Source organism: Diabrotica undecimpunctata, chromosome 1 (assembly GCF_040954645.1).
Source record: "Diabrotica undecimpunctata isolate CICGRU chromosome 1, icDiaUnde3, whole genome shotgun sequence".
NCBI classification, from domain to species: domain Eukaryota; kingdom Metazoa; phylum Arthropoda; class Insecta; order Coleoptera; family Chrysomelidae; genus Diabrotica; species Diabrotica undecimpunctata.
In genome coordinates this window covers 58,671,495-58,683,993 of record NC_092803.1, presented here as the reverse complement: position 1 = coordinate 58,683,993, position 12,499 = coordinate 58,671,495, and the positions used below count along the sequence as shown (strand labels likewise).

Below are 12,499 nucleotides of genomic sequence, written 5' to 3'. Positions count from 1 at the left end.
GATTTGTTCTTCCAATTTTTTATTTTTAAAATTTCAATAGTTGATTTCATTGCTTCCTTATACACAAGCTTTTTTCAATTGGCATTTGTTTGTTTAGTTTGATAATACATTATTGAATACTTGTATTATGTTAGATGTAGTATGTTTTATCTTATTTCTCAAAATGTCAGAGTGATTATCATTTAAAATTTCAATATTTTATTTTATTTCTTTCTTATATCTAATCTTTGTTCAGTTCAATTCAAAGTTGTTTATTTTAAGAATACATTATTGAATACTTATATTATGTTAAATATAGTATGTTTTTGTCTTATTTATAAAAATATATTTTTTTATGTTTTAATTTAAAATAAATGAGGGTTTTTCACTCACTATGCTCAGACAACTTAAGCAAGTATGTCTTTACTGAGTACAAGGAGTTTCCCTCCTTTTAATTAAGTGTTTATTCCTTTCATAAAACCTTTCCTTACCAAATAAAAATTATACAAATTTAGAATATTAATATTCTTTATTTAAAAAATTATACAGTTATAATTAAATACAATATAAAATAGATTATTTTATTTTATTTTATAGCTTCATCAGGAGTAAACTGTAAAACAATTAGAACATTACAAAAAAATGATGTAATTATATATATATATATATATATATATATATATATATATATATATATATATATATATATATATATATATATATATATAGAAATAGAAAAATATCCTAATAACCTAAACACTCGAGATGATGCCCAAAGACTACCAACAACATGGAAACCAGCTCTGCAAAGAACCGTCCAAAAAAATTCAACTTCAGTTAACGCACAGAAAAAACAAACAGCGAGACCGCCAGACAAGGCCCCGCCCACTCGCACACAGGCAGGACCAATCACAAGAGCCCGCGCGCCGCCGAGAGAGTATTTAAACGAGCGCCGAAATGCCCAGTCGACCAGTACTAATCGAGTAACGACGAGAAGTAGATCCACCAGGCTTGAGAATGGCAAGTGAGACCTTGCCGAAACGTCGCCAAAACAATGGTTTTCAAGAAAACCAGCATTTTACAACGCGGAGTCAATCCCGGAAAAATAGTGACAGCATATATATACATATGTATATATACATGTATATATTGCAGTGGCAGCAATTTACTAAAAATTATGCAAACTCAGTATTTTAATAATTTTCAGTAAACAACATAAAAATATGATCTATGTAGCAATCAATACTTAAAAAAACTGAAAAAAAAACATACATAATCTAAAAACAAAAGACTATACAACAAATAAAAAGGTAAAACCATATCTTACCAGCTGAAATTAAAATATTAAGAACCTTAAATCTACATTAAATACTATCTAGAAATAAAATAAACAGGAAGGAGAATAGAAAGAAAATAACCATGATTTTACAACACAAAGTATATTTTTTTTTTTATTTTTTTTCGTCTTTATAGAGGGGGGGTCTGAAATCTTCAAAAGACATCTCAGTCCAGGACGCCGCCTGACTGACCTTAGTGCAGGATTCATTCTTCGTAGTCCCAGCGATAGTTCCCGAGGTACTTTAAAACGCCCTCTCGTCGCTGATTCTACGTCAAATGCCTACCTGCTAAAACAGACCCTCCTCTGACATTCAGTGCTCCGAAAGTGAAAAGGCCACTGTAAGACTGAGTTAACACTATCTTCAGTTGGGAATAAGCCACAATGTTTATTTATATGTTATAGTTACTGATGTTGTGATGTCTATGACCAGATATTGTTACCAAAAATACAAAATTGTGATTTATTTTCTGAAAATAAATCACAATTTTGTATCTATGATAACAGCCCTCTGGTCATATAGATTGAAAAAAATCAGTAAATAAAATATGTAAATAAATATATTGTGGCTTATTCCTAACATTCTCTCTAAAAATGCAGAGTACCCAACAAAGGAAAAAGATCTTCTAGCGCCTGAAAATATACAATTAATTATAGCCAAATTCTAGTAACAAGTCAAACATGATAAAATCTATAATTACCCTTTTTTATAGTCTATTAACTTCAATGAAGCTAATTCAACTTCATCAGTAGCTCTCTGCCTCTCCTTCTCAGCTGCTTCTCTTAAGGCTTTTGCCCTCAGCATATCTTCTTCCAAAATCTTCATTTTCATCCTGTGAATCTCGTCTTGCTGTCTGATGGTATCCCTCATTTTCTTGGACCGTTGTTTATTTTCAGACAATATTTGTGGTATAGCACCCAGTGCCCTACTAGAAGTAGGAGTGTTTGCTAAAATTGATATTATTGTTAAGTACATATGGCTTTAACTACATTTAAAACACTTACCACTTTGAAGCACATCATCATCATCCTCTTCTGTATGAACAGCAGGTGTCACACTACAAGTATTACCTGAAACTATTATTAAGTGTACAGGAAGACTGCTCAAAATTATTACATCATACTTACATAACAAGTCCATTTCTTTGAACTCTGTAGTGGGAAAGAAGTGAGGGGGGTCAGAGGCTACTGATGGTCCTGCTATTGAGCTTCCTAGCTGGTTGAACTGTTTTTGGCCTACAATTATACTATGAGTAAAGCACAGTTACAAATTTAGTACATTTACCTTTTTCAAAGACTGCTGTGCTATCAAAAGAACAGTCGATGCTGACGTCTATATTGGGAACAGCCTCTTCTATTAACTCCAGCACTGCATCACACTCTGGCTTTATCGGGGGACCACCACCTGTAGCTAACATGCTGTGACGCAGTGCTGTTGTTTCTTTGCGTTTCCTATGATAAACAAAATTATTGGTCAATACTTAAGCATTTGCTTAAACTAATAAAAGTATTCTACCTTTGTTTTAGGTTGTTCCACAATTTTCTAAGCTGGTCGCTGGTCCTGATGTTGTTGACCTCAGGCTGGCAGTTATAATTTCTTGTTATTAACTCCCAAGCCATCTTTTTCTCCATTGTCGAAGCACCGTCTGTCCTTTTATTCTCTACCACACCGTTTTCAGTTACCAGCTGGATTAGGAGAACTTTTTCCTTTGTTGAGTAAGGTGCATATTTCATGCCATTTCCACTCATCTAAAATTTAGATAACCAATTTATTTAGCGTACGGCTTATACAGACAATATAATTATAATGATTGTAACGCATTACACACATATAAATATATCCAAAAACAAATATACATGTAAGCATATATTGAACATCTAAAATTATGCCTCAGACACAGTAACAAAATGGAAATTAATTCTCTAGAATAAATATTTTTTATAATATATTACATACCTTAAAATAGTTAATCCAATATTAATTTCAAACGCAAAATATTAATACCAAATACAAAATTTCAGTAAGTATACTATACTATAATCCAACTTTGCGCGGGCTAAAGCATAAACTAAATTTGGCGCTAAAAGTTTAGTCACAATTATGATAAAATTGACAGAATCTTCTTTTTATTCGATATTTATTCGAAACTTACTTTTACTGTACTAATTTTTCGTGCTTGAGATCAACCTTGTACGAGAATACCCGAAGTATCGTTTATAGAACACAACAAATACTTGAGCATGACTTTGACGTAAGTTCGACTTGGCGGAGCACATGCTCAAGCACGGGCTTGAGTACCGACTATAAATACGGGGCTAAAACTTGCGTTTCCTTGACTAATACGCCGTTTCTATTGGCTTCCCCCAGATATTCCAGTTAAAAAATAGCACCCAGTAATTTTTCGATTTTTGAAGTGATTTTTCGGCTTCGTTTTATAGATTAATAAACTATAAACAACTGATAAATTTAATTTAATTATTTATTTCTTTGAATAAAAAAAATCACAAAAATAGTTTTAATTGTTGATGTAGATAAGTGACTTGATTAATTTATACAGTTTTATAATTGTTGTATTATTTTTTATTTAATATTTAGCTATATCCCTAACTTTTGGCTCGCAGTTTATTATAGAGTGTTATCAATATTAATTATTCATTCTATTTCTAATCAATAATAATACTAAAATATACATAAGATCCAGCCAAGTACCGCCCTATTATTAGTATTTCAACTTTCTACAAATTGGTCACATCCCGTGTAGCCGATCACATCTATCAAGACTGTGCCTGGAACAATATCATGATCATGTACTCTAAACTAATCACACATATCGAATCAGGCGTACACCAACAAAAATAATATATTACTGCCTAGCTTTATTGTAAGAAAACCTTTGATTCAGTGCCATATGGCATGTCATCATCATCACTGGCTCGACAACCCTTTTTAGGTCTTCGCCTGTTCCAGGATTCTTCTCCATTCTGATCTGTTTCCTACTTTTTTTCTCCAGTTTTTTATTTTTAAGGTTGTTATATCATTTTCTATTTGTTCTAAGTATCTCAGTTTCGGTCTTCCTCTTGTTCTTTTTCCTACTGGCATCTGTTTAAATATTTTGTTTGGTATTTCGCATTCTTCCATTCTTTCTACATGTCCTATTCAACGCAGCCGTCCTAATTTAATGAATGTTAAACGAATGTTAATGAATAACATTCATATGGCATGTAAATATATATATATATATATATATATATATATATATATATATATATATATATATATATATATATATATATATATATATATATATATATTAATCTTGTCACGATTCGAAAAATTCAGTAGGTCATAGTTCGAGTATTTCAAAATCCTTTAACTTGAATTAATTTTATTGTATACAGAGTATACAGAGTGGTAATGTTGTTATGCTTTTTCTGTTTATTAATTTTGTGTCTTTATGCAGTCAGATGTTGTAGTAGGTGTATATTTTAGGTGCTGGAGCAAGTTTTTTGTGGTTTTTTGATGCTCTACGATACATACAGGAACGTCACCTATAGTCTTGTATCTTGGGATATTGTTATTTTGAGTTTACACAATTGTGGTGTTTTAATACAGTTTATTACACCATATTTTCGGGTTTTGCCTTTTTATTATCTTTGTTCATGATATTGCGGAGGTAAAATTAATTTGCCGCTGTCTATTTTGATGCCTGTTAGAACACCTTATTTAAACATCTTAGATAGTTCTAGTACTACTGTTAATTGACCCACTTAGAATTCAGAATAAGTCTTTTGTATTTTTATTTTGGTCCCTTTAAAATTTAGCAAAATAATAGTGAATATTTGTTTTTGATTTGTTTAACAACCATCTTGTATTCAATTATCATGCGTAAATTTCTTTATTTCTTAATGATTCCTTGTTTATTTTTCAAACTGTGCTGTGACCTTATTAGTTGTCAAAAGAGAAACGGCTGGGGCGATGATTTTTGGATTCGTCCGCCAGGTGACCTGTTAAGCTTCTGAGGAAGATAAGCATTAGTTATGTTCTTTTTATTCTTCCTCCTTACTCTTGCCATTAAGTTTGAAATTTGTTATACCAAGTTGAGATTCGAATAATTGTTAAAAAATGTTTTACTGTTCAACTTCTATTGTTGTATCAATTTTTGAGATGTGTTACATCCCACGTCACGAGTTTTTTATTATTGACTATGGCCTGTAATACTTTTTCGGATTTTTTAAAAAACATGATTACTCTTCTTTCGTTCGTTTGGAAGTCTTGTATCAAGAAAGTGAACGTTGAAAGAATATCCGTAACCACACGGAGCTAGGCGATTCGTACCAAAGTAGTGAATGGTCAACTGTTAGAGATCTCGAATGGAGCTTCCGGAAATCATTCCGATGAGGTTTTTTTCTTAAGCGAGGTAAAGACGCACTGCCCCGCTGGTATCCTAAGTATATCTTGAGTAGACACTAACAAGCTTTCTTCCTTTAGTTTATTCCTTACAAAATCCTGATGATGGATCTGACGCCGGAAACTAGGGTTTTTTGGGTTTATTTAAGATCAATTAGTTAAACCCATATGAGTTATTTTATTCCAACTAATTTGGGTCATTTTACTTGAGTTCATTTGGTATTATTTTAGCTAATTTTTCTGCGACTGTTTTAACTAATTGTTTAAAATTTGAGTTAATTTGTTATTGATTCGATTAGAGATGGCAATATGTTTTTGTTGTTACTTTTTAAAGAGTAACTATTCCTTTTTTGTTGAGTTTTGCTGTCTCGTCGACTGTGCTGATTCTGCCATTCCCTTAGCGAGTGATGTGGTTGGGAGTATGATTATTCTTTTGATTAGAGTTAACTGTAACTAATTCACATCTATTTTTTTTTCTTTTCTTTCTCCCCAATTCTAGTTTATGTTGTGTAACAAAGGAAATATCTGAAGAACCACGCCCATATCTCTGCCGATTCTGAGCAACTCAGCCTAGTTTATTTTAAGTGCCTCGAACATATTCAACGTTTATGTTGCTACAATCTACAAGATAATTAGAGAATAACGAAACGGGTTAAGATGGAATTGTGTGATTCCAACTGCTTGTTGAATCTGCTGCAAGCTACCTCGCTTTGTCTTTGGGGTGATTAGTGAACTGTATTATTTGGTTACCTATATATCGTTTACGTAAAAAATAGGAGCCACTCTGGATACTAACATTTATTTCTCTACGTACAATAGATTGAAAATATATCAAATCTTGTTATACCAAATTGCTGTTTTTATCATAATCGCTATGACAATTGTTTTGTTCCTGCTGTTGATACAACAGTCAGGAGAAATAGAAACACAAACACTATCAATTTAACGTTGCGAATGCTTCTAATAGAATGGTCTTGGTCTCTCGGGCTGGAAACCAAGCAACTGGTTTTTGAATTTTGAATACCGGTAGTGTTTTTGTTATTTGATTGTCCAACCATATTGCCCCCGAGAGAAATGTCTAATATCTTGTAGCCTTAATCATACTATAAGGTGAAGGTAGGATCAAGAATATGTGTTGTTCAGGTATCAGGTACCGCCAAGGGGATAAGTTAAGTAATTGGGCGAGTAAAGATGTCACCTTTCATACGAACTTGGACCGCTTCGACGTTGTGGTCTTTTTTTTTTCATATAATTCGGTCACCACAATAGAGAGGTTTCCCTAGATATTATAAAAACACTCTTTAATTTAATCATGGATAAATTCATCAAAAGTATCAACAAAGCAAGAGGATACATTATGAAAAGCAAGGAAATAAAAATCCTCTGTTACACAGACGACGCAATATTGATAGCCCAAGAAGAAGATAGTTAATTAAACAGAAGAATTAAACAAGTAATGGAAATAAAATACCTTAAAATTACACTATTCAGCTGTGGGGACTTTTACAAAGAAGTGAGAGATCAAGTACAAGAATCAAATAGGCTGGCAGGATACGTTAAAAACACTATAGTAGTAAACCGACATATTAACACTGAGATGAAGTCAAGAATTTTTAAAGGCAGTGTAATACTAATAATGATATTTTGCTTCAGAAACAAGACCCAACACAGTCACAGCGTAAAGATTACTAAAAATGGCAGAAATGAGGGTAATGAGAAGAATTACAGCAAATAAGTTGGGATATCGAAAGAGGAGTGAAGACATTAAAAGAAATTGTAACGTATAGTATATAAACGAATGGACACTAAAGAGAAAAAAATAATAGAGTAACCACATAAGCAAAATGGTTGAAACCTGTGTGGTCAAAATAGCAGGAGATAAATCAACAATCGGTAAAAGAAGTATCGGACCACCGCGTAAAAAATGTAGTTACAACCTTTTACAAAGATATCAATCAACAAATGAACAAGCAGAGTTCCTTATAAAAAGGAAGAAAAAGAAGAAGAAGACTTCGTTCACCTGAGCTAGTGATCAGTGCAACGGACAGGAATCAAGGTTTTTGACAATTACTAAATCGACGACTGTAATATTAGGAGATGAGTTAATCCATTTGGGTCAGGTTTGGAGCCAATTTAAGTAAGTAGTCCGAGGTCCAACGTTTCCAAAAGAGCTTCTTCTTCTTTCAGTACCTTGTCCCATTATCAAACGTTGGGGATCATATTGGCCATAAAAACTTTGTTTACGGCGGCTCTAAATAAATTAGCGGTGGTCTCTTGATACCAGTCTCGGAGATTTCGGAGCCAACCGAATATACGGAGTACAACTGAATACCCTAGTCAAACAACTACTTTCAGCAGTTTGTACTTGTTCTATAAAGGAATTCAGTGAAGCAATTTATTTGTTGAGTATCAATCGACCTTGTGTCAGAGATAATATTTCGGATTTAAAGAAAACGGCTTAAACTTGAGCCATTAGGAATAATCTGGAATATTTCAACTCCTTAGGAGACAAATGACTAGATAAGCAGTCTTTATTTCGAGCATTGTACACAAATCGACGTATGTATGCCAGGGATTTTATGTGTTTATGTTCCAGAGAGTTTAGTGAAAGATGGGAACCGTTTGATATATTGGGTCTAATTGGGTCACACATTAAACAATTTTCTTTCTTTAGAGAGATTGACAATGGGCTCAAACGAGTATTTTTAGACGAATCGCTATGTCCAGAAGGATCTGACTTGATTTCAAAGTTTGACCCGTGATATGAGGTCTGCGGGGTTGAATTACGACTTCATATGGTTCCATTTTGGGCAAAGACTAGCGTTTTGGATTACTTTTACCCTGTTGGTCACAAAAGTAGTCAACTTAGAAGGTTAATGAGCCCAAAAGAGAACTGCCATAGAATCTGGTAATATCGCGTATAACCTTATAAAGAGAGTGATTTAAAGAATAATTACACACAATTGTGTTTCGGTTTCGTTATACTTTCGGTATGGTGAGAGTTTTTTTCAGTGGAGCTACACGTGACTTGGCAGCAATGAATTGTAATGTCATAGATGAATCCGAGTATTCTGTTCTTAAATACACGCAACATGCGTTTTCCTCTAGTGCTGGTATCACAAAAACCATGTAATTTGACTTGAACTATGTTTTTTCTGCCGATTATGCATTTTGAGACCGAAAAAGAGAAAAGTTAAACGTTAAAAAAGTTAAAAGAGAATAGCTAAACTTGATAAGAACTTGGACCAATTGTCTAAAATCTTGAGATCGGTTATAGTGTGAACAGAAGAGAGATGTTTGATCCACATTTGTTGCAAAATAATTTTTTCGTAAACAATTACAGGATTGACAAATACTAGGGGGTCATAGCACTACTCTATGACAGAGAATCTTCCATTTGGTAAATGAGGTAACATTAAGCATCTCTGGAATGGCAAGTTGGAATACATCATTTGTGAAAGGACTTCTTCTTCAGTATTAGAGCATGATAAGATGCCGTCCACGTAAGTCTGGTACAATAGGGTATCTTGCACTGCCTTTGTCCTTTAGAAAACGGCAAGCTAGATATGGAGCACTTTTTTCGCCAAATAAGACTGTAGTTAGTGCGATGCAAAAGAATTTGTTTCAGAGTGTTTCTCTCCGGAAAACATTTTGGAGAAAGTGAAAGGAGGCTTTTTCACGTTCCTATATATTTTCGTGAGATCAGCAGTAAATCCATTATATGTATATGGAATATGGTAAGAATGTCAAACTCTTTCGGGCTAAACTTTGGGACTACGGAGAGTTATGCCTTTTAGCAAGAGAACCGAAGTAGTCTTGGCTAAAAAGTCGAAAACCACTCTGATTTTTGTAATAGCTTTGGTCGTTTACGACATCTAAATGTAAGACAAAATATTTATTTTTAAATTGGGTATTATAAAAGGCTGGAGGGACTTCCCTTTCATGAACTAGCTCAATATTTTTTTAAACCCTTCTCTCTATTCGTATTGCCAAATATATAGGCCTCTCCTAATTCTCGCCATTCATCTCTGTTGTTTGTAAGACGTTTCCACCTTGGTCCTACAGTTCTTTTAAAATCGTCGCTACAGCGCATTTGCTGTCTTCCTCGTGGTCTTTTAGCTTCATATGGTCGCCAATTCCTGATTTCTTTATTCCACCGGCCATCCTTAAGACGTTCGTTAAGTACAGCCCATTTTCATTTCAGTTTAGCTGCCTGTTCGACAGCATCTTTTACTTTTGTTCTATTACGAATATCTTCATTGGTTTTATGGTCTTGAGTAAAATACCTAGCATCTGTCGTTCCATAGCTCTCTGAGTTTTTTTGATCTTCTCCATCTTTATTTTAGTGAATGTCCAGGTTTGAGCTCCATATGTAAGCACAGGTAGGATATAGGAATTAAACACTTTGTTTCGCAGTCTTTGAGGTATATTTCTATTTTTAAGTACGTATGAGAGTCTTCCGAATGCTGCCTATCCCATTTTTACACGTCTGCTTATTTCGGCAGTCTGATTTTCTTTGCTTACCTTGACATTTTGACCCAGATATGTATATTCATCTATACACTACAGCTCAATATACTCCATCAGAATCTTTCTATACTAATCTTTTAGGAATAATGCGTAAAAAATTTCCTTTGGGAAAGGAAGAGAAGTCTATTTTTTGTACATACTCATGAATGAATCCCCAATTTTGAAATCCCTTTGAAAAATCGATCTAGTGTTTCATTTAATGATTACTCGGTGTCAGTTTTATTGGTGGAATAACTGTATTCATCGAATAGACTACTATTTGTCGTTGGTCATAGCTAAACCCAGTCAAAGTGATACATTGATATCGGGTAGACGTGTTTATCGATAAAGTAATTAAGCTTCCAGTTTTTGTGACAATTAGAATATTTTAATTTCGTTGGGTTTAACAATATTTACATATTGTAGTAAAATAGTGATAAAACAGTGAAAATATTCTCCCCTGATGGGGGAGAATACCAATAAGATGCCAATACGCTAACTATACTTAACTATAACTATAACTTATAACTATACTGAAGTTGTTAGTGGTAGTGAACAAGATACGGATAATACAGGCATTAACACCACGGTTCATCCTGCTACAAGGGAAGTAAAAATTTTTAATATTAATTCCAGTAATTACGACTTTCAAAATTGTTGTGTATATGTTGAAAAGACCAATGACCAGAATATAGGCCAATTGCACCAGATGGTTGTGGGTGATATTTTACATCAAAAATTAAAGATCAACAATATTAAGGAAATTAAAAGTATAGCAAGAAACCGTGTTAAAGTAGTTAAAGTAATCCTCAAATCTATTTTGGATGCAAATAAATTAGTCACTAATAGTCATTTAAAAGACAATAATTTAAAGACATACACTCCCAACCACCTTTTAGAAATCAAAGGGCTGATACGTGATGTCGATACCAAATATAACATTGAATATTTAAAAAAATATATGACCTCTAGTATACAAATTATTGATATTAAGATAATGCACAGGAAAATAGAAAATGATGGAAATACAAAATATGTACCTAGACGTAATATTATAATTACATTTAAAGGCAATTGTTTGCCAAATTATGTTGTAATTAATTAAGTATATTTTCAAGTTGAAAAATTGTTAGGTAAAGTTGCACAATGTTATAAATGCCTCAAATTTGGATACATTTCAAGACAATGTAAAGGTACACAGGAATACTGCATACGATGTGGAGAAATTAAGAAATTAAAAACCCTAAAAACCCTAAATTAGCTGAAGCTTACCGACCTATATCATTATTTTTATGTATATTGAAGATTCTTGAACAGATGATTAAAATTATGATAGATTGGTGGCTAAGAGATCAAAGTCCCTTACCCGCTAACCAACATTGCTTTAAGAAAGATTATGGAACTTTAGATTCTTTAACAACTCTTGTTGTAGACATTTAAAATAGTTTTTCCAGGAACAGTTATGTACCTGCTTTAATTTTGGATATCGAAGGTGCTTACGACTTGGTATCTTTTACAATTCTCCAAGAAAAAATGATTAAATTATTTTTTCATATTCCAGCACAGTTTGCGTCTAACGTTGTGAACCCGTACACAAATAGGATAATTTATTTAAAAGACAATCATACTCTTATCGGACCTAGACTTAATAACAAAGGATTACCTCAGGGCTCCGTTTTGAGTCCTTTTTGTTTAAAATTTACACAGCAGATCTACACAACATCACTATTACTAATCTTGCGTTTAATATTGTACAATATGCCGACGATTTCTGTTTGTATACAGAACACAAAAAATATCAGCAATCCATTAAAAACCTGAATAAAGTTTATATATTCCATCAAAAATGGTTTATAGCTTTCCTAATGCCAGTACAATCAATTTAGGTAGGCATCAATTTTCCCTTAAAAACACAATTAAATATCTGGGAATGATACTCGACCAGAAATTAACCTGTAAGGTATATATTGATGACATGTTGAACAGATGCAATAAGGGATTAAACTTTCTTAAATCAATTAATAAAACTTGGTGGGGTCGGATGTTGAATTAAGTTTAATATTTTACAAAGCTCACATACGATCTATATTAGATTACGGAAGTGTTTTGTATGGATTAGCAAGTAATGTACTACTAAACAAAATCAACGTTTCATAGCCTTACGAATATGTTTTAGAGCCATGAGATCCACTCCAGTAGAAGCTTTATTTTTGGAAGCCTTGGAACCTCCTTTAAATATACGACGAAGGTTTTTGTCCAAAAAATAT

General features: G+C 33.0%; 2 protein-coding genes across 3 annotated transcripts in view; both read right to left on the bottom strand.

Moving 5' to 3' along the window:
• LOC140449676 (uncharacterized) overlaps positions 1 to 12,499 on the bottom strand; it is a 107,372-nt gene that overhangs the window by 38,485 nt on the left and 56,388 nt on the right. The window lies entirely within an intron of this gene.
• LOC140439010 (uncharacterized) lies at positions 1,755 to 3,359 on the bottom strand. 2 transcript variants are annotated; one of them, XM_072528643.1, is made up of 5 exons: positions 3,273 to 3,359; positions 2,832 to 3,064; positions 2,601 to 2,767; positions 2,321 to 2,551; positions 1,755 to 2,263 (listed from the first exon to the last, which is right to left on the bottom strand). In XM_072528643.1, exons 2-5 carry the CDS (start codon positions 3,062 to 3,064, stop codon positions 2,013 to 2,015), a joined length of 882 nt encoding a protein of 293 aa, XP_072384744.1. In that variant the 5' UTR covers positions 3,273 to 3,359; the 3' UTR covers positions 1,755 to 2,012. The 2 variants fall into 2 exon arrangements, with proteins under 2 accessions (XP_072384744.1, XP_072384748.1); XM_072528647.1 differs by lacking the exon at positions 3,273 to 3,359 and having other exon boundaries at positions 2,321 to 2,392; positions 2,444 to 2,551; positions 2,832 to 3,262.

Bases quoted from the DNA above. Each gene is read 5' to 3' on its own strand.
- LOC140439010 (XM_072528643.1), bottom strand. From the start codon at position 3,064: ATGAGTGGAAATGGCATGAAATATGCACCTTACTCAACAAAGGAAAAA. The intron at 2,768-2,831 runs GTAGAATACTTT...TGTTTATCATAG, and splicing joins TGGAACAACCTAAAACAAAG to GAAACGCAAAGAAACAACAG. The intron at 2,264-2,320 runs GTAAGTGTTTTA...TATCAATTTTAG, and splicing joins TGATGATGTGCTTCAAAGTG to CAAACACTCCTACTTCTAGT.